Source organism: Lacerta agilis, chromosome 18, assembly GCF_009819535.1.
Source record: "Lacerta agilis isolate rLacAgi1 chromosome 18, rLacAgi1.pri, whole genome shotgun sequence".
NCBI lineage: Eukaryota > Metazoa > Chordata > Lepidosauria > Squamata > Lacertidae > Lacerta > Lacerta agilis.
Genome location: NC_046329.1, coordinates 9,284,387 through 9,304,606, shown reverse-complemented (window position 1 = coordinate 9,304,606; position 20,220 = coordinate 9,284,387). Strand labels below are relative to the sequence as shown.

General features: G+C 48.8%; 1 protein-coding gene across 1 annotated transcript in view; it reads right to left on the bottom strand.

The window, feature by feature from the left end:
• The window catches only part of ABCA7 (ATP binding cassette subfamily A member 7), a 60,726-nt gene that overhangs the window by 35,201 nt on the left and 5,305 nt on the right, over positions 1–20,220 (bottom strand). Inside the window, exons 6-21 of the mRNA XM_033136918.1 lie at positions 19,685–19,873; positions 18,508–18,600; positions 17,187–17,421; positions 16,556–16,695; positions 14,315–14,431; positions 12,955–13,134; positions 12,242–12,456; positions 10,502–10,687; positions 8,576–8,798; positions 7,207–7,428; positions 6,208–6,412; positions 5,804–5,923; positions 4,367–4,538; positions 2,675–2,806; positions 1,388–1,527; positions 993–1,130 (exon numbers count right to left, since the gene is read on the bottom strand). Of these exons, the coding sequence (XP_032992809.1) occupies positions 993–1,130; positions 1,388–1,527; positions 2,675–2,806; positions 4,367–4,538; positions 5,804–5,923; positions 6,208–6,412; positions 7,207–7,428; positions 8,576–8,798; positions 10,502–10,687; positions 12,242–12,456; positions 12,955–13,134; positions 14,315–14,431; positions 16,556–16,695; positions 17,187–17,421; positions 18,508–18,600; positions 19,685–19,873 (2,707 nt within the window). The remainder of the gene's footprint in view (positions 1–992; positions 1,131–1,387; positions 1,528–2,674; positions 2,807–4,366; positions 4,539–5,803; positions 5,924–6,207; positions 6,413–7,206; positions 7,429–8,575; positions 8,799–10,501; positions 10,688–12,241; positions 12,457–12,954; positions 13,135–14,314; positions 14,432–16,555; positions 16,696–17,186; positions 17,422–18,507; positions 18,601–19,684; positions 19,874–20,220) is intronic.

Sequence of the window (20,220 nt, the reverse complement as noted above, 5' to 3'; positions counted from 1 at the left end):
AAAGACTCAGCTCTGTGTGAGAGCTTCTGTGGTTAGTGGTTGGTGGTTAGTGTGTGGAGAAAGTGGTCAGTATAGAGAGAGAGAGAGAGAGAGGAAAAGATTTTTTGTTTTGTTTCTTTTATTTTGTAAAGTCTGTACATAGTAACTTATGGATACTAGTTGCTTCAATCAATAAACACTGTATATAGTTATCCAAGTGAGTTGCTGAGTTCCTGCGTTGTGCTGCCCAGTCAATTACACATCAGCCAGAAGCTTCCAGAAAAGTCTGCGTCTAACTCTGCGGTGTCCAGGAATACGTTATACCCCTGACACTAAATCTTAAGAAAATTACCCTATAGCATATATTCAACACAAAAAAACGGCTACAATTTGTTGTGGACAAAGGACAGCTGGACATATAAAGGGCCCCGTTACCTTCAGGAGCTGAGGGCCGCATCAAACCTCAATTTGGCCCTGGCTGTAAACAGTATAAATCTATTGATTGATTGATTGATTGATTGGATGCTGGTGTGTTTTCAATTGATTACCGGGGCTTTTAATAATTTTTGGCTAATAATATTTCCAGTTCTTCCTTTTTTTGGTAAACATCAGGAAGACCATTCTGACAGTAAGAGCTGTTTGGATTGTCAAACAGTCTCCCTCGGGGGGTGGCGGACTCTCCTTCCTTGGAGGTTTTTAAGCAGAGCTTGGATAGCCATCTGTCATGGATTCTTTAGCTGAGATTCCTGCATTGCAAAGGGGTTGGACTGGATGACCCTTGGGGGTCCCTCCATCGCTACCATCCTTTAATTCTGCGGTTCTAAGAGCAGCTTCCCCCCAAGGCTCTACAGACTCTTAGAACAGAAATAAAAGTTTGTCCACAGCAGATTCTGAAGAATACCTGCATAAAATTAATCGGGGGGCGTGGCTTGCTCTTGTGTGTCGAAATGCACAAAGAAAACCGACCCCCCCCCTTCAAACCCATCTCCAAATAAAAACCGCACAACTCAGACCTGTACGGTACTTCAGCAGGAGGTCCCAGATGCCACGGCGAGAGTAGGGGTCAACGCCGGCCGTCGGCTCGTCCAAAATCACCACCTTGGAGCCCCCCACGAAGGCGATGGCCACAGACAGTTTACGTTGCATGCCTCCTAGAAAGAGAAAACAGTTCCTATTTTCAGGGGAGAAACGTTGGAGGGGATGGAATAGGACGTCCCTCTTTTCAGGGGACAAACGTTGGAGGGGATAGAATAGGACATCCCTCTTTTCAGGGGAGAAACATTGGAGGGGATGGAATAGGGCGTCCCTATTTTCAGGGGAGAAACGTTGGAGGGGAGAGGCCCCGTTCATTCCTCTTGCCTTAGGACCCCCCTCCTTCTCCCCCATACCCTATGACCCCCAAACTCACCTGACAGGTTCTTGGTCTGATCTCGCCTCTTGTGGGGCAGCCCCACATCCTGGATGATCTGTTCCATCTCCTCCCGGACTTGCTCTCCAGAGAGGCCCTTCAGGCGGCCGTAAAACCAGATATGCTCTTCCACGGTCAGTCTGGAGGGGGACGGGGTGGTTTGGGGGGGGGGGTGCGGTAAAGAGAGAGAGAGAGAGAGAGAGAGAGAGAGAAGAAGAAGAAGAAGAAGAAGTCAGGGCAATGAGAAGGCTAAATACTCTGCAGAAAACACAAAGATCTGTGGCTGGAAAATAGATCTGCGCACAAGACCTTACGAGATTAATGCCTTTAAGCTCCTCTGTTTGCTGTCTGTTTGCCGTAGTAAACGGCAACGTGTTATCGCAGTGCGTTCTACGTAGGGCTGCCTCTGAAGACGGTTCGGAAACATCAGCCGGTGCAGAAATCAGCGGCCCGGTCGCTCACCGGACGGCAAGACAACTTGAGCCTATTGCACCGATCCTGATCCGACTGCACTGGCCCAATTCCAAGTGCTGGTTTGGACCTATAAAGCTTTAAATGGCTCAGGACCTCAAGACCTCTCCGTATGAACCGACCCGGACCCTAAGATCATCACCTGAGGCCCTTCTATGTAAGCTTCCTCTGTGGGAAGTCCGGAGGGTGAAAACACGAGGACAGGGCCTTTTCCGTGGTGGCTCCGTTTGCGGGATGCTCTCCGCAAGGAGTCTCACCTGGCACCTTCACCGCTTACTTTGAGGCGAAAACGTTTTTCTATAACCAGGCCCTTTGGCAGATTAACACCCCACGGCCTTTTAAACTGGGGGCCGCCGGGTGGGTTTGTTTTTGTGTGTTGTGTATTTTTGCGGGGCGCAGGTGGCGCTGTGGGTTAAACCACAGAGCCTAGGGCTTGCCGATCGGAAGGTCGGCGGTTCGAATCCCCGCAATGAGGGGGTGAGCTCCCATTGTTTGGTCCCTGCTCCTGCCCACCTAGCAGTTCAAAAGCACGTCAAAGTGCAAGTAGATAAATAGGTACCGCTCCGGCGGGAAGGTAAACGGCATTTCCGTGCGCTGCTCTGGTTCGCCAGAAGCGGCTTAGTCCTGCTGGCCACGTGAACCGGAAGCTGGACGCCGGATCCCTCGGCCAGTAACGCGAGATGAGAGCCGCAACCCCAGAGTTGTCCGCGACTGGACCTAACGGTCAGGGGTCCCTTTACCCTTTTTACGCTGCAAAGCACCCCGCGCCGCTCGAAACCGAAGAGATAATAACAGACGATAAAATAATCAAGTTACATGTCGAAGAGGACGTTGTGTTGAGGACAGACGCCCATCGTCCTCCGGATGACGTCCATGTCGGAGCAGATATCTCTTCCCATCACGTATGCCGTGCCAGAACTGGGGGGCAGCAAACCAGTTAGGATGGACCTAGGATGTTGCAAAGAAGCAGGGAGAAATGATGAATTTGGCACCCAAACATAGCTCTGAGCTGTCGTGCAACAAGTCGTCCTTAAGAGGTCAAGGCAGGGGTCAGCAAACTTTTAAAGCAGGGGACCAGTCCTCTGTCCTTCAGACCTTATGTGGGGGGCGGACTATATTTCGGGGGGGAAATAATGAATGAATTCCTATGCCCCACAAATAACCCAGAGGTGCATTTTAAATAAAAGGACACATTCTGCTCATATAAAAACACCAGGCAGGCCCCACAAATAACCCAGAGGTGCATTTTAAATAAAAGGACACATTCTGCTCATATAAAAACACCAGGCAGGCCCCACAAATAACCCAGAGGTGCATTTAATTAAAAGGACACATTCTACTCATGTAAAAACACGCTGATTCCCGGACCGTCCGCGGGCCGGATTGAGAAGGCGATTGAGCCGCATCCGGCCCCAAGGCCTTAGTTTGCCCACCCATAGGTCAAGGAAATGGGTGCATTTGAAAACGAATTGTTAGAGTTGCACCTGCTAAAGAAATCGTTGGTTAGAAAAGGCCATCCAAGTTGCTTAGACAGAAGATTCAGCATATTGCTGGATTTACTGCATATTTATTTCACAACATTTATATACCGCTCGACTGTAAGGGGGTGGGTTGGCGAGTCTCAAAGCAGTTTATATCTTCTAAATGTTTCGTTTTTAACTGAAAATGCTTCCCTTATATTATTTCAACGTAAGGTTGATTATAGGGAACAGAATGCGAATTGGAAATAACCGGGAAAACTACGAAGCGACAAGGGGAACAGATTTGGAAAGATTGCATTAGATTTCTTTTTAATTTGTGGCTGATTCGTTACGGTTTGGAATATCAATTTTTTTAAAAAAAACGATTTGGCAGAATAAATAAAACGTTTCTCTTGAAAACATTAAGATAAATTCAACGGTGTACATTAAGTTTCGATGGTTGTAATCTGAAGAAGTGTGCATGCACACGAAAGCTCATACCAAGAACAAACTTAGTTGGTCTCTAAGGTGCTACTGGAAGGGATTTTTTTATTTTTTATTTTGTTTTGACTATGGCAGACCAACACGGCTACCTACCTGTAACTGGAACGTCGAACGGTTTAAGTTTTTGTAAAAAATATGCATGGATTTATGATACGCAGAATGAACCGTGGAAAGAGAAGAAGGGAAGTCGCCGATACATTTAAGGACGTATAAATGACTATTCCAAATTGCAAAACAGAACATTTAATTAAAAATCACGTAAGAAAAAAGGAATAGAATGTTTGCTGAACAAGTTATTGCTTTATCTTTCGTTAACCGCTTTGGGTATGTTTGTTTGTTTAAAAAAAGCAGTGCATGATCGTTATGAAATAAATAAAAATAACGAGAGGAGAACAAACGTCTTCACGCAGAGAACATTTCCAGCAGGAATGTGCTTCCTCGACAGATGTCGTTCGGCAACATCTGGAGGGCTAAAAGTTCCCCAACCTTGGAAAACAAACACAGAAACTAACCTCCGTCTCAACGTTTTCCCGGCTCAACTTACATGGTGGTCGTTTTCCCGGCCCCGTTATGCCCCAGGAAGGATGTGATCTGGCCCTCGTAGAAGTCGAGGCTTAGCCCGTTCACGGCAACCTTCCCGCCGCTGCGATAGATCTTCACCAGGTTGCGGATCGAGACCCCCACCTTCAGCTGGGCGGGAGGGTCCTCCACGATCACTGCGGGGGTACGAGCCGCCGGGTCAGAAAGGTTTGTCGTCCCCCGTACATTTCCGCTACTGATTGAATCTGTATTTGACTGCAGTACATTGATTATTGCTTTCGATTTATGGATCAATGGTCTCGTTAGATAGCAAAGCTCATGTCAAGTTGCTGTTTTAAGGGGTTGTTTTTAAAAGTCTGGGACGGATTAACCCCGTTTTGCGTTACTTTCTATGGGGAAGAAACGCGCCTGGAGTTTTGGAACGCTTTGGTTTTGGAACGGAATTTCCGGAACGGATTAAATTTGAGAACTAAGGTGCCACTGTAGGTTTCAACTGTTGTGTAATGACACTGCCAGGTTGCAGGGTGGTAGAAATTAATATTATTATTATTAGTCTGTTACTTTAAAGTCCTTTCGAAGTTCTAAGTAGAAAGGCTAAGTATACATATGTTGTTTGAAAAATCGTGCTTGATGGGCCAATGGCCGTAATGATAAATATCTAATATTATTATTATTAATTTCTACCACCTTGCAACCTGGCAGTGTCATTACACAACAGTTGAAACCTACAATGGTACCTTAGTTCTCAAATTTAATAACAACAACAACAACAACAACAATAATTTATTTATACCCCTCCCATCTGGCTGGGTTTCCCCAACCACTCTGGTTGGCTCCCAACAGAATATTAAAAACAGGACAAAACGTCAAACATTAAAAAGCTTCCCTAAACATGCAAAATTTCCTCTGCATCTTTCTGTTTCTTCGCTTAAAGAAGTTAAGATTTCCAGCAGGGCGCTGAGTATTCCCACCCCCTTTTTAAACCCCTTGTCTATTTCTTCTTTATTTCTCTCTCTCTCCCTCTTTCTAGTTATTCCTGCTTTTCTATCACTCTCTTTTTTCTGTGTTCTTATTCAGTGTTTTAGTTATGAAAACACCCCAATATATTTGATATTAAGTTTTGTTATTTCCCTTTATAAATCCCAATAAACCAAGAAAAGAAAGTTTGGGGTGGCATGTTTAATAGTACAGATACTGGTCTCAAAGGACACAGAATTTTTGTTATTCGAGGGACCAGACAGCGTTTGCTTCCCGGTCGTCCGAGACCACGAAGACAGGAGGCTAAGAGGGCTTTCAAGTTATGTTTCGTCGTTTTCTCAGCTCCAACAAAGCACTGAGAAGTGCGGTTGCTGCGCAGGCTGTGGGAGGCTGCCCTCGAAAGCAGAAAATAAGCAAAGGGGCCACCCCAGAAAAGCCCCCGCAGTATCAACGATGGCTTTACCTTCGGCCCAGTTGAGAGAATTTGTCGGGATGGGGTGCGGGGAGCCGTCGGCCGAGGCCTCTCCGAACCAGTAACTCTTCTGGAACGGAAAATTCCATGGCTTGGGGATCCCATATTGGCCTGGAACACAAGCAGGAGCAGTAAACTGGGGCAGCGACAAAAATCAGGGTTGCCATATTTCGAAGAGCGGGGGGAAATGAGGACACGTTTGCCAAATTTTAAAAATCCGCCCAGACAGAAATTTTAATCCTGAAAAGGAGGAGGACGTGTCCTGGGAAAAGAGGACAAATGGCAACCCTACATGATCGAGCTGCAAAAAAAAGCTACACAATGGAGGTTGCGGATATAGCCCTGACTGGGTTGAAATTCTCGGTGCCTCGCGAGAACGGAGGTGCGTCGCTTACCTGGAAACACCCCTTCGATGTACCACGTGGCCAGTCCGTAGAGGACAGCGTCCAGGAGCAGCAACCCGCCCGACGTGGCAAAGGTGTAGCGGTCGCCTTCCACGGGGCTCGAGTTCAAGTTGTACCACTGGATGCCCAGGCCCTGCTCCTCGTAGAGGGAGAAATACTCGCAGCCGAAACCAAAGGCGACGGGGGACAAGAGGCTCTGTTGTGAGGGAGAGAGGTGAAGAGGGGCGGGGAGAGGGTGCTTAAAAACCTGGACTGGTACCCAGTGCAAATCACACTGATCCACTGGAATGAATGACCATAATTATTATTATTATTATTATTCAGCTTCTCTCTCTATCTCTCTCTCCCCGTACTGAATTTTGGCTGCAGGGTTAAGTTCAAGGAGGATTGGGAAATGTTTGCAGGCTACTTAACCCAAACCACTGCAAACAGCGAGTAGCTTTACGGTAAGAACAGCCGTGAAATATTCGAAAATGTCGTGGAGCCATTTAGAAAAATTATAATGTGCAGCAATCTCTGAAAAAATAGGGGAACCACGGGGGGGGGGGGTGGAAGGGAAGTCAGTTTTAATTGGCAAAACGTTGCTTTAAATTCTTTCGAAATACAGCCATACCTTGGAAGTCGAACGCAATCCGTTCCGGAAACCCCGTCCGGCTTCCAAAACGTTCGGAAACCAAAGCTCGGCTTGCCGATTGGCTGCAGGAAGCTCCGGCAGCCAATCGGAAGCCCCGTCGGACGTCTGGGTTCCAAAAACAGTTCGCGAACCGGGACGTTCACTTCCGGGTTTGCGGGGCGTCCGGGAGCCGAAACGTTCGGGAACTCGGCTGTTCGGGAACCAGGGTATAGAAGAAGAATTTCGACTGCAAGAGGGGTGGTTTTGGAACGAAGGAAAGTGAGGGTTTTATTTTATTTTATTTTATTTTGGAGTGGGGGGGAGCAGAAACACCTCTTAGGAGAGCAGACGGGGGGGAGACGGAGAGATCCTCTCACCACAAACAGCCGCAACGGGAAGGTGATCCGCTCTCGCCAAGCCACGCAGAGGACGTAGGGCAGGTAAAACGAAAAGTAGATGATCCCGCCGCAAGCCGACGCCAGGTTGGCTCTGGAGAACAATGTGCTGATTAGGAAGCACTGGGAAATGGTCGCCACGGCGAAAGTGGCCAGGAACAGGAAGACCACAGCGGGGTCACTGTAGGGCAGGATGTCCCCCACCTGGGAAGAGAAAGCAGAAAGAAAAACCCGTCAAAAATGGCTCACATTCGCAAGGATACTAATGATTTAGCCGAGATTCCTAAATGGCAGCGGGTTGGAATGGATGACCCCTGGGGGTCCCTCCCAACTCTATGACTCTACGAAACGAAACAATCCATGTAACAACGGGGAGGACTGCAGGGAGTCAGCTGGCTCGATGGGGAACCTCAGTCGCCAGCGCGGCGCCCAGAAACCGCCCCACAGTTGTGTCAGTAGCAAAACGTGCTTTGGGGAGTTTCTGAAAAGAGGACGAGACAAACTGATGGAGCGAAGGTGAAAAGGTACAGGACTCCTGGACAGTTAAGGCGACTATGGGGTTGCGGCGCTCATCTCGCTTTCAGGCAGAAGGAGCCGGCGTTTGTCCGCAGACAGCTTCCCGGGTCACGTGTCCAGCAGGACTAAACCGCTTCTGGCGCATGATGGAAACTGGAGCGCACGGAAACGCCGTTTACCTTCCCGTCGCAGCGGTACCTATTTATCTACTTGCGCTGGCGTGCTTTCGATCTGCTAGGTTGGCAGGAGCTGGGACCGAGCGACGGGAGCTCACCCTGGCCCACGGAAGGTCCGGGAATCAGTGCATTTTTACATGAGCAGAATGTGTGCTTTTATTTAAAATGCACCTCTGGGTTATTTGTGAGGCATAGGAATTCGTTCGTTCCCCACCCAAAACATACATACATAGATAGATAGATAGATAGATAGATAGATAGTCCGGCCCAGCACATGGTCTGAGGGACGGTGGACTGGCCCACGGCTTTAAAAAATTGCCGACCCCTGGTTTAAAATGACAAAAAACGGGAAAAACGAATACAATAGGGAAACTCAAAACGGAAGCCACGTGTCACGTCAGGCTTCCGAAAATCGTTCGAAAACTGGAGCAGTTTCTTCCGGGTTTACGGCGTTCGGAAGCCGAAGCGTTCGTCGACGGAGGCGTCCGAAAACCGAAATTCCACTTCACAATAAACAAACGCTCCTCACCTTACGATACAGGAAATCGCTTCCCGCTGTTGTTGTTTTAAGTCGAGAAGTTGTAACCCGAACGGGGCACTCTGCACATGCCCCGGCTGATATCGGATGGTGGGGGGTGGGGTGGGCGAAAGAAGCTCACCTTGAGGATGAGGACCAGCAAGGCGGCGCTGGCAAGGAAAGGGATGAAACTGCTCAGGAACCAGCTGAACCACAGGGTACCGCTGCTGAGCCCCATGATCTTCATGGTCTCCTTCAGGCGGGCTTCCTTCTCGTGGACCACCCCTTTGATGATCATCGCGACCGAGTAGATCCACGCCAGCGTCATAAACAGCGGCAAGGAGCGGTTGAGGACGCGCAGGAATCTGGCAAGGAAGCGGGTCACGAGGGGAAGCCGCGTCAGTCGGTGGAGGGACGGAAGCGGGCCGCGATCTACCCGTAACATTCCCCCCCCCCCCGCAATCCCCTTTAAACTCAAAGAAATAAGGATCCCAATAGGTCCTCATCTTCTCACTCAGGACTCGCTGGTTCCTGAATGGGACAACTGCAGGACCACGTGCGCAGCCCGGGGGTCATTTTGGACTCCCAGCTGTCCATGGAGGCGCAGGTCAATTCTGTGTCCAGGGCGGACTCCATCTGGTACGCAGGATGAGACCCTCCCTGCCCGCGGACTGTCTGGCCAGAGTGGTGCATGCTCTGGTTATCTCCCGCTTGGACTACTGCCGTGCACTCTACATGGGGCTACCTTCGAAGGTGACCCGGAAACTGCAACTAATCCAGAATGTGGCAGCTAGAACAGTGTTTTTCAACCTTTTTTGGGCAAAGGCACACTTGTTTCATGAAAAAAATCACGAGGCACACCACCATTAGAAAATGTTAAAAAAAATTAACTCTGTGCCTATATTGACTATATATAAAGTAATTCTCTTGAATAGGAATCAAATAAACAAATTTTCCCCACGGCACACCAGGCAACATCTCGCGGCACACTAGTGTGCCGCGGAACAGTGGTTGAAAAACACTGAGCTAGAAGGACACGGTTGCAGTGGCTGGGCGACCCGGAACGGAAAATAAAAGAGGGGTGATAATCTCGTTCCTCGAGTCTTGATCAAGAGCGCAAGCCAGAAGGGCATGCGCCGCCGATTCGGGGCTGCCATCTCCACAGGGACATTTTTCCTGTGGAATCTGTTGGAATCGTCCCTCAAGTCTAGCCAAGGGCAAGACATTCAATCTCACGAGGGTAAAAGTGCCCTCTGCCTAGTTCCCTGTAGTTTTGCTTCTCGCATTGAGGGAACCGCCAGAAGGCCCTCGGCGCTGGATCTCAGTGTCCGGGCTGAATGATGGGGGTGGAGAGGCTCCTTCAGGTATACAGGACCGAGGCCCTTTAGGGCTTTCAAGGTCAGCACCAACACTTTGAATTGTGCTCGGAAACGTACTGGGAGCCAATGTAGATCTCTCAGAACCGGTGTTATATGGTCTCTGCAGCCGCTCCCAGTCACCAGTCTAGCTGCCTCATTCTGGATTAATTGTAGTTTCCAGGTCACCTTCAAAGGTAGCCCCACAGAGAGCGCATGGCAGTAGTCTAAGCGGGAGATAACTAGAGCATGCACCACTCTGGCGAAAAACTCTGCGGGCAGGGAGGGTCTCATCCTGCGTACCAGGTGGAGCTGGCAGACAGCTGCCCTGGACACAGAACTGACCTGCGCCTCCATGGACAGCCGTGAGTCCAAAATGACTCCCAGGCTGCGCACCTGGTCCTTCGGGGGCACAGTCACCCCATTCAGGGACAGGGAGTCCCCCACACCCGCCCGCCCCCTGTCCCCCCCAAAACAGCACTTCTGTCTTGTCAGGATTCACTCTTCCTTTTGCACATTTCTAACTTACATGTTTAGGCGAATTCTGGTGCTGGAGGAGACTCTTGAGAGTCCCATGGACTGCAAGAAGATCAAACCTATCCATTCTGAAGGAAATCAGCCCTGAGCGCTCACTGGAAGGACAGATCCTGCTCCATGGCTTCACGAAGAGTCGGACACGACTAAACGACTCAACAACAACAACAACAACTTACATGTCGTCGACGTAGCAGGGGTAAGGCATCTGTTGGATGTAGATCCCCACGCGGCCCTGTGGAGACGGCTCCTCGGCTTGGACCCGAACCACGGCTTGCTCCACGAGGTCTTGCACGTAGGCAAAGCCGCCCCAGACATACCGCAGGTCATCAAAGGGGTCGGCTGCTGGCCCCGGGTCCCAAAACCTGGGCAACGTTCGCAGGACGAGGGAAAGAAGACGAGTTTGGATTTGACATCCCGCTTTATCACTACCCGAAGGAGTCTCAAAGCGGCTCACATTCTCCTTTCCCTTCCTGCCCCACAACAGACACTCTGTGAGGTGAGTGGGGCTGAGAGACTTCAGAGAAGTGAGACTAGCCCAAGGTCACCCAGCAGCTGCATGTGGAGGAGAGGAGACGCGAACCCGGTTCCCCAGATTACAAGTCTACCGCTCTTAACCACTACACCACACTGGCTCTCAAAGAAAGAAAATAAGTAATGGATGGAGGTAAGTGGTGGCAGAAGGAAGGAAGGAGGGAGGGAAGGAAGGAAGGAAGGAAGGATGGAGGGGGGAGGGAAGGAAGGAAGGAAGGAAGGAAGGAAGGAAGGAAGGAAGGAAGTGATGGAAGGAGGGAAGTGATGGCAGAAGGAAGAAAGAAAGAGAAGACGACTTTGGATTTGATACCCCGCTTTATCACTACCCGAAGGAGTCTCAAAGCGGCTAACATTCTCCTTTCCCTTCCTCCCCCACAACAAACACTCTGTGAGGTGAGTGGGGCTGAGAGACTTCAGAGAAGTGTGACTAGCCCAAGGTCACCCAGCAGCTGCATGCGGAGGAGAGGAGACGCGAACCCGGTTCCCCAGATTACGAGTCTACCGCTCTTAACCACTACACCACACTGGGGTTGAGAGTCCCTTTTGGCAATCTTGAGCGCACAATCCATTTTTTTGTGGTCAGGAGAACATTTTAGCTGCTCTTCAAAAGATTATCTCCCCCCCCCCCACCCAAAAAAGAAACCAATCGTTTCTATTAAATCTCCAAAAATATTCCAGAACGTTATAAAATTGAACAAACCCCAAACCCTAAAGTTTCTTATTGACTAGGGCTGCCCTACGTTCAGGATTTCCCAGACACATCTGGGATTAGTCCGTCGGAAATAGCGTCTGGGCGGAATTTCCTGGAATTGGTAAAAATGTCCAGGAAAACCCAGGGGAGTTGGGTGAAGTTCCTTAAAAATAGCTCAACAACTTCATTTTTTTAATTTTTATTTTGGAGGGGGAAGCAGAAAAAGCTCAACTTTGGGGGGGGGGGAGAGAGAGACAAAAGCTCAACAATTTTGCATCAGGATTTGCACTTTATGAAATATGGCAAACCCTATTATAGACCTACCATTTCCTGATGTTTGTTTATTCCATTTTATTAGCTGTTTCGCTATCTAAACCCCCCCAGTATCGTTGATTATTTCATTAACCCACAGCTTATAATGCTATGAGTTTCAAATGCACGCTCGCCTGAGGTTCCTTCTTTTCCTCATCCCCCCGCAATCCGCTTTCCTTTCGTGCCGTGCCTTTTCAGGCTGCAATCCTAAAGGGCGGGATTTCCTTTCTAAACAAGAGGAAGGGAAGCACATGCGCGATATATAAGCCCAGAAGGGGGGGGGGGTTGGACTAGATGGCCCTCGGGTCCCTTTCCAACGCTAGGATTCTACGAATCTTTCTCAAACCCGAGCGGAACGTCGCGAACGGCGGCGGCGGCTCACCTGTCCTTGATCTTGTTGGTGCGGGTGACGTCGTCGATGTCCATCCGGATTTTGAAGCGGACGTGGGGGGGCAGGACCCCGCCGAAATCGCTCTGGTTGTCGGGCGGCAGGAAGACCACCCCGGCCCAGAACTGACGTTCCTCCAGCAGCTGCATGGCCCGCAAAACCAGCTTCTCCTCCGAGTCCACCGCCTCGATTTTGTTCAGGGAAATGCACTAGGAGAGAAACAGCCCCATGGATCAGAGAGGAGGGCAACTGCTCCTTATCCAGAAGGTTGCAGGTTCAATTCCAGGCACCTTCAGGTTTACATTTATTTTAGAACCAAGAGGACTAGAACACCTGCTTTATTTTTAGGGGGAAGACTGCAGGTCACATGTACGATTTTTCTCAGCTCATTGAATTAAATTCTACATATGTACACATCTATGTTTTTTTATATATATAAAAAAAAATATTGCACGTCATCGACAAGCATCTCCAGGTAAGAAGGAGTCCGTGTAGGAAACACAGAGCTGTGCACAACGATGACCTGAGTTGGCATGAGGCAGCTTCTTATTAAATCAGGCCATGAGGACTAGCGATGGAGTTTTGCCTTTTGCCCTTCGGGTAGGACCCCCTACCCGAAACCCTATAGAGCTGCTGCCAGTCCGGGTGGGGCAGTGCTGAGCTCGGTGGGCAGGCGGCCTCTCCCGCTCCTGCAAGGGGCAACGCACCTCGATAAATTGCGACAAGGTGCCGATTGCCGCGTCCACTTCGCCATAGGCCTGGCGCCAAGTGTAGGCTCGGCCGTCCGTCTCCGGAGACAGGAACTCTCTCAAGGCCGACACGTTCCAAAATGTTCCTCCCAGCTGTTGCTCCAGGAACTGGGCCACGCCGGGGGTCTCCAGCAGGCTCTGTAGGGGGTAAACAAAGGCGTCCATCGTGGAGGAAAGGGACATGGGTGGCGCTGCGGTCTAAAATACTGAGCCTCTTGGGCTTGCCGATCAGAAGGTTGCCGGTTCGAATCCCCGCAATGACGGGGTGAGCTCCCGTTGCTGGGTCCCTGCTCCTGCCCACCTAGCAGTTCGAAAACACGTCAGAGGGAGCCGGCGTTTGTCCGCAGACAGCTTCCGGGTCATGTGGCCAGCATGACTCAGCCGCTTCTGGCAAACCAGAGCAGCGCATGGAAACACTGTTTACCTTCCCGCCGGAGCGGTACCTATTTATCTACTTGCACTTTGACGTGCTTTCAAACTGCTAGGTGGGCAGGAGCAGAGACTGAGCAAAGGGAGCTCACCCCGTCATTGCGGGGATTCGAACCGCCGACCTTCTGATTGGCAAGCCCTAGGCTCAGTGGTTTAGATCACAGCGCCACCCGTATCCCCCTTCCATAACAGTTGTCATTGAAATTACACACACACACACCCCTTTGCAAATCATCAAAATTTGCAGACTTTCTGCCATTTGCAAGGAGCAAATCTAATGTTGCGTTTTCCTGCTGAATTGGGGGGGTGGGTGGGTGGGCCAAATTGAAATGTTTGAAGCAGAAGCCACAGGGGTGGCAAATGGCTGTGTTTAATTCCCTGAAAGTAGTAAAGTAGGCATTTACTACTACTACTATTACTACTACTAAAGGTAAAGGGGCCCCTGACCATTAGGTCCAGTCGTGTCTGACTCTGGGGTTGCGGCACTCATCTCGCTCTATAGGCCGAGGGAGCCGACGTTTGTCCTCAGACAGCTTCCGGGTCATGTGGCCGGCATGACTAATCCGCTTCTGGCAAACCAGAGCACCGCACGGAAACGCCGTTTACCTTCCCGCCGGAGCAGTACGTATTTATCTACTTGCACTTTGACGTGCTTTCGAACTGATAGGTGGGCAGGAGCAGGGACCGAGCAACAGGAGCTCAGCCCGTCGTTGCGGGGATTCGAACCGCCAACCTTCCGATCGGCAAGCCCTAGGCTCTGTGGTTTAACCCACAGCGCCACCCGCGTCCCTTTGGCGATACAATGGCACATACAATATTTCGATTGATAAATACCTCCTCCCGGCACAGACTCCACCTCCGTCCCCGCTTGCAAGTTCAAGAGACAAACCTGAACAGCTCTCACTTCCGGACTCGAGTTCATGAACGTGTACAGCTGGGGTCCCAGGTCTTCCCACGCCCCCCTCACTTCGCGCAAGACGGCCAGGTTCTGGAAAGTCCGGTTCACCTGGAAAGCAGGTTTCCTTGAATTAGAAAGGCTAATAGCGCCCCCCCCAATGTTATTTTCACAACAGCGTTGAGAGGTAGGCTAGGCTGAGAGACTGCGCTGCGAGTTTTATATTGCATGCTATCCTGCATTCTGGATATTTTTCTCTCTGACAGTCTGCGTACTGCAGCCTCGCTGGGTGCCCAGATTTCTCCAAAAAGTCTTTGACTTCCTTTTTTATATATATAACGATTTATTGGGTTTTCCAAGTAAAAACAACAACAAATAAACACATTCAATCAACGTATAAAACAAATACAACAAAAACTAATACATACCTCAACAAAACAGGAACACAGGAATCTATTACTTATAATCTCATTTCAAATCTTATTTGGGGGGACTTCCCCTGTTCTCTCTTCTGCGTTCGAATTCTAATTTACTTTTAAGTAACTTTGTAACTAATTCAACAATCATTCACCATAAATCTTAAACTTCAAATAAACATCTTATACATCTTATATCATTCAACTTATTATTATCACATAAAATCATATTCTAAATCTTAACTTCTTATATCCTTTTTTCTCTTAACTTAGTAAAACTATTGCTGCTATTACTTCTAATTCCTACCTTAAAAATATTATAATCATAACATTTGACTTCCATAGCTGGTCTCTCCTGTAAACTGGGAAGACTGGGGAGCTGCTTACTGGTGCCTCCGGTAGGTGTTGATTATCAACTTTTTTAAAAAATGAAGTCTTTTTTACTTTCGTATAATTAGATGATGGTGCCACCGATTGGACTTGTTTTGGTTAAAAGTAAAAAATTGGGCGTCGTCTTGTACCCGGATGGCGAACGCACGGGGGGGGGGGGGGGAACCACCCCGGTAAAAGCCTGGCAACATTTGGAGATCTCCCCCCTCCCCAAAAAAAGCTCAATAAGTGTTGTCGTAGTGCTTCAAATGTTTGGGTGGGAATGTAGCTTTGGGGTCACAGGGGTTGCGACGGTGGGGGGGGGGGAAGGGTATTTCCTCCCCTGAAATAGGGAAAGTTTCCCCAAAATCCCGGTCCCAGCAGATGGGAACACTAGAGTGACAGATCTCTCCACCCAAAGGCAATAATAATGATGATGATGATGATGATGATGATGATGTTATTTATACCCTGCCCATCTTGCTGGGTTTCCCCAGCCACTCTGGCCGGCTCCCAACAAAACATTAAAAACACATTAAAACATCAGTCATTAAAAACTTCCCTAAACAGGGCTGCTTTCAGATGTCTCCTAAAATTCAGATAGTTGTTTATCTCCTTGACATCTGCTGGGCGGGTGCCACCACCGAGAAGGCCCTCTGCCTTGTTCCCTGTAACCTCGCTTCTCGCAAGGAGGGAACCGCCAGAAGGCCCTCGGAGCTGGACCTCAGTGTCCGGGCAGAACAATGGGGGTGGAGATGCTCCTTCAGGTATATAGGGCCATTTAGGGCTTTCAAGGTCAGCACCAACCCTTTGAATTGTGCTCGGAAACGTCCTGGGAGCCATTGTCAGTCTTTCAGGACCAGTGTTATATGGTCTCGGCGGCCGCTCCCAGTCTGGATTAGTTGTAGTTTCCGGGTCACCTTCAAAGGGAGCCCCACGGAGAGCGCATGGCAGTAGTCCAAGCGAAAGATAACCAGAGCATGCACCACTCTGGCCAGACAGTCTGCAGGCAGGGAGGGTCTCATCCTGCGTACCAGATGGAGCTGGCAGACAGCTGCCCTGGACACAGAACTGACCTGCACCTCCATGGACAGCTGTGAGTCCAAAATGACTCCCAGGCTGCGCACCTGGTCCTTGAGGGGCACAGTCACCCCATTCAGGACCAGGGAGTCCCCCACACCAGCCCGCCTCCTGTCCCCCAGAAACAGTCCTTCTGTCTTGTCGGGATTCAACCTCAACCCGTTAGCCGCCATCCATCCTCCAACCACCTCCAGGCACTCACACAGGACATCCACCTCCTTCACTAATGTATTTTAATATTTGTTGGGAGCCGCCCAGAGTGGCCGGGGAGACCCAGCCAGATGGGCAGGGTACAAATAATAATTAATTATTATATTATTATTCACTGGTTCCGATTTGAAAGAGAGGTAAGAGCTGGGTATCATCCTACCTCCGCCATGACCTTCCGCGTGGCTGGCGTGGGAGGGGCGTACAAGATCTTCCCGACGAAAAGGGGCTTCACCCCCCTCCACAAGATGCGAGAGAACGGGTTACTCTCTATGTTCCGGATCAAATCTTTGCAGTAGGGGCCTGCGGAAGAAAGCAACACACCCCTCATTCTGTAACCCTTGTTTGTTATAATTGTGATGATTATGGCGCACAGCTGATGAAAACCCCAAAGTTCAGATTGTGAATTTGGGGTTCTCATCAGCCGTACACCATAATCATCACAATTATAACAAATAATTGACACATACAGTATCTCGCTTTGCATGTCATGAGTCTATCTCATATATTAGTTTCACCTTTTAAGTTGAATTACTGAAAGAAACGAACCTTCCCACGATATTCTCATTTTTCGAGACCACCACATATGATAAAAGGAACCTTCATTCCCTTTGCATTTCCTTCAGCCGAGACTTATTCATTGCAGGGGGTCAGACTAGATGGCTTTGGGGGTCCCTTCCAACTCGGCAATTCTGCGAAGATCCGCTTCCTTACTTCCCCGCTACAATTCTCACCATGTATTAAAAATGAAATAAAAATACAACACTCTCTCTCGCTTTCTCTCACTCACTCACTCGTGCCGTTGTCCAAGGTGATCTTTTGCCCCGATTCGTTGCGGCCGAGGAAGGTCTTGACGTCGTGGTCCTCGTACCAGTTCAGAGAGGGCACCTTGAGGCCTCCCCCTTCGGGGTGGCCGCAGACCAGGCGGGAGAAGACTTCGAAGGTCCGCCGGGCGGAAGACACTGGGTCCCGGCCGGAGAGGACCCGGAGAGCCTCGCGGAACTCCACAAAGCTGGTCGCGGATGAGATCTGGGGCGCAGGGCGGAAAAACGAAACGGAAGTTTCTAGAAGGGTCGGGGACCCCCCCCCTCTCGATGCATGCCCCACCCCGCCACAGAGGTTAAGAGTACCTCCTCTCGTTCCACTCTCCTTGTTTTTCCAACCCTTCCTTTCGCCTTCCTTCAAGGAGCTCACCCCGTCATTGCGGGGATTGGATTCGAACCGCCAACCTTCTGATCGGCAAGCCCTGGGCTCTGTGGTTTACCCCGCAGCAGCGCCACCCGCGTCCCTACCCCTGCTCTAAAGAGCTAGGGAGGTAAAGTGGATAATAATGACGTGAATGCATAATGTTAAATGGAAAATAAATAAAAATTATATATATAGTATTTTTATTTATTTTCCTTTTTTTACGTGTTTTTTTTTTTAAAAAAAAAAACTTTTGTATATTTGAACATAAGCTTTTATATATTTGTCCCATCAAATTTCAGATTACTTTCCATCAAGAACTATCTGAACAACCAAGCTTGAACAAAGGTCTCAATGTGGAAGAGGAGATACTGATGACAAGTGTTCTTCGCAGTTCAGGCCATTTATTTTAAAAAGACATTTGAGTCCTTAAGATGAGCTGGATGCTGCAACATTTTCCATTTAACATTATACATTCACATCATTATATACATCATTTACATCATTAAATATATATACACACACACAGGTGAAAGTCGAAAAATTAGAATATCGTGGAAAGGTTCATTTCTTTCGGTAGTTCAACTTAAAAGGTGAAACTAATATACGAGATAGACTCATGGCATGCAAAGCGAGATATGTCAAGCCTTTATTTGTTATAATTGTGATGATTATGGCGTACAGCTGATGAGAACCCCAAATTAATCTCAACTTTGGGGTTTTCATCAGCTGTGCGCCAAAATCATCACAATTATAACAAGCAAAGGCTTGACGTATCTCGCTTTGCATGTCGTGAGTCTATCTCATATATTAAACTCCAGTAGCTAACGAAGACAATTGCTTGCATAAATGGACTTTCCCACGATATTCTAATTTTTCGAGTTTCACCTGTATATATAGGGACAAGCCCATCTCCATCCCACGAATTACCTCCTTGGCTAAAGATGAGGTCCCTTGAAGAACAGTACGGAGGGATTCTACCGTGTTTGCGACCTCAGCAGCCGAAGCAGAATTCACGCGCTCCTGTCGGAAGGAAGATGGGTTTATTCCTCGTTTGGGTCAGACGTCCTTCAATCGCAACCCTCTCCCATCTCCTACCTAATACAGCGGTACGTCAAGTTACGTACTTAATCGGTTCCGCGTTGCCGTTCGCAACCCAAAAAGTACGCAACCCGAAAACCGTGCTTTGTTTTAGGCGAGTGTTTGCATAGCGAGTTGACCACTTCCACTGATTCGTACGGGGAAATTTCTAATCTGCACATGCGCAAAGTGCGCAGACCGCTTCTGCGCACGTGCAGACCGCTTCTGCGCATGCGTGGAAAACATTTCCGGGTTACTGGAGTACATACCGTATTTTTCGCTCCATAGGGCGCACCAGACCATAGGGCGCACCTTGTTTTTAGAGGAGGAAACAAGAAAAAAAAATCTGGTTTTCCTCCTCTAAAAGCCCTGTTTTTTTTGAAGATGAGCTAAAAGTTTTGCAGCTTTTTTTTGCAAAGGGAAAAGCCCTGGTTTTTTTGAGGACCAGCTAAAAGTTTTGCAGCTTTTTTGCAAAGGGAAAAGCCCTGGTTTTTTGAGGATCAGCTAAAAGTTTTGCAGCTTTTTTTGCAAAGGGAAAAGCCCTGATTTTTTGAGGATCAGCTAAAAGTTTTGCAGCTTTTTTTGCAAAGGGAAAACCCCTGTTTTTTTGAGGATCAGCTAAACGTTTTGCAGCTTTTTTGCAAAGGGAAAAGCCCTGGTTTTTTGAGGATCAGCTAAAAGTTTTGCAGCTTTTTTGCAAAGGGAAAAGCCCTGGTTTTTTGAGGATCAGCTAAAAGTTTTGCAGCTTTTTTTTGCAAAGGGGGAAAAGCAAAGAGGAAAAGCCCCGTTTTTATGGGGTTCAACTCACATTTCTGCAGCTTCTAAAGGAAAGGGAGCCTTTTCTACAGTTTCCAGACAGATAATCTAATCAGCCAGTCACATGTCCCCAAAGGAGCGGGGCCCTAAGCTACAGCTTGTTTAGCATGTACGTAAATCCGGCACTGGCCGGGATAGGAATGCAATAAATAGACGGAACCGAGCCCGTTAACTCTACCCACTAGGGAACGCAGCCCAGCTCCACACCTACCGCGAGAATTTTGGCCCAGTCCACTTGGGAGAGGAAGCGGCGCTCCAGGGCTCGGAGGGTGCCGTCCGGCAGAGCGCACAGGCTTTCCCGGAGACCCTCGGACGCCTCCGCGTCTTCGGACGCCAAGAATTTGGAGAGGGCGGAAGCGTTGCAAACTATCTCCTTCAAAGGCGTTCCGGCGAGGGAGAACTGGAAGAGGACAAGAGGGGGATCGGTGCCGTGAGAACGAGAGACTTCTGCCACTTTCTGCCACCCACGTTCCCGCCTCCTCCTCCTTCCTCCGGCTGTTTTGTCGGCCTCAAGTTTCTAGTCCTCATAAAGGAGGCTTCTCTTCTTTCTTTCTTTTTTAAAAAATAAAATAATAATAATAATAATAATAATAATAATAATAATAATAATAATAATGGTGCTTGTTTAAGCTTCAAGGTATACACACAAATCGTGCCTTACGTGAATGAATGACTTCCAAGCCTAACCTTTCCAGAATCTGCATCCCAATGTTTTGTTGGCCTCAAGTTTCTAGTCCTCATAAAGGA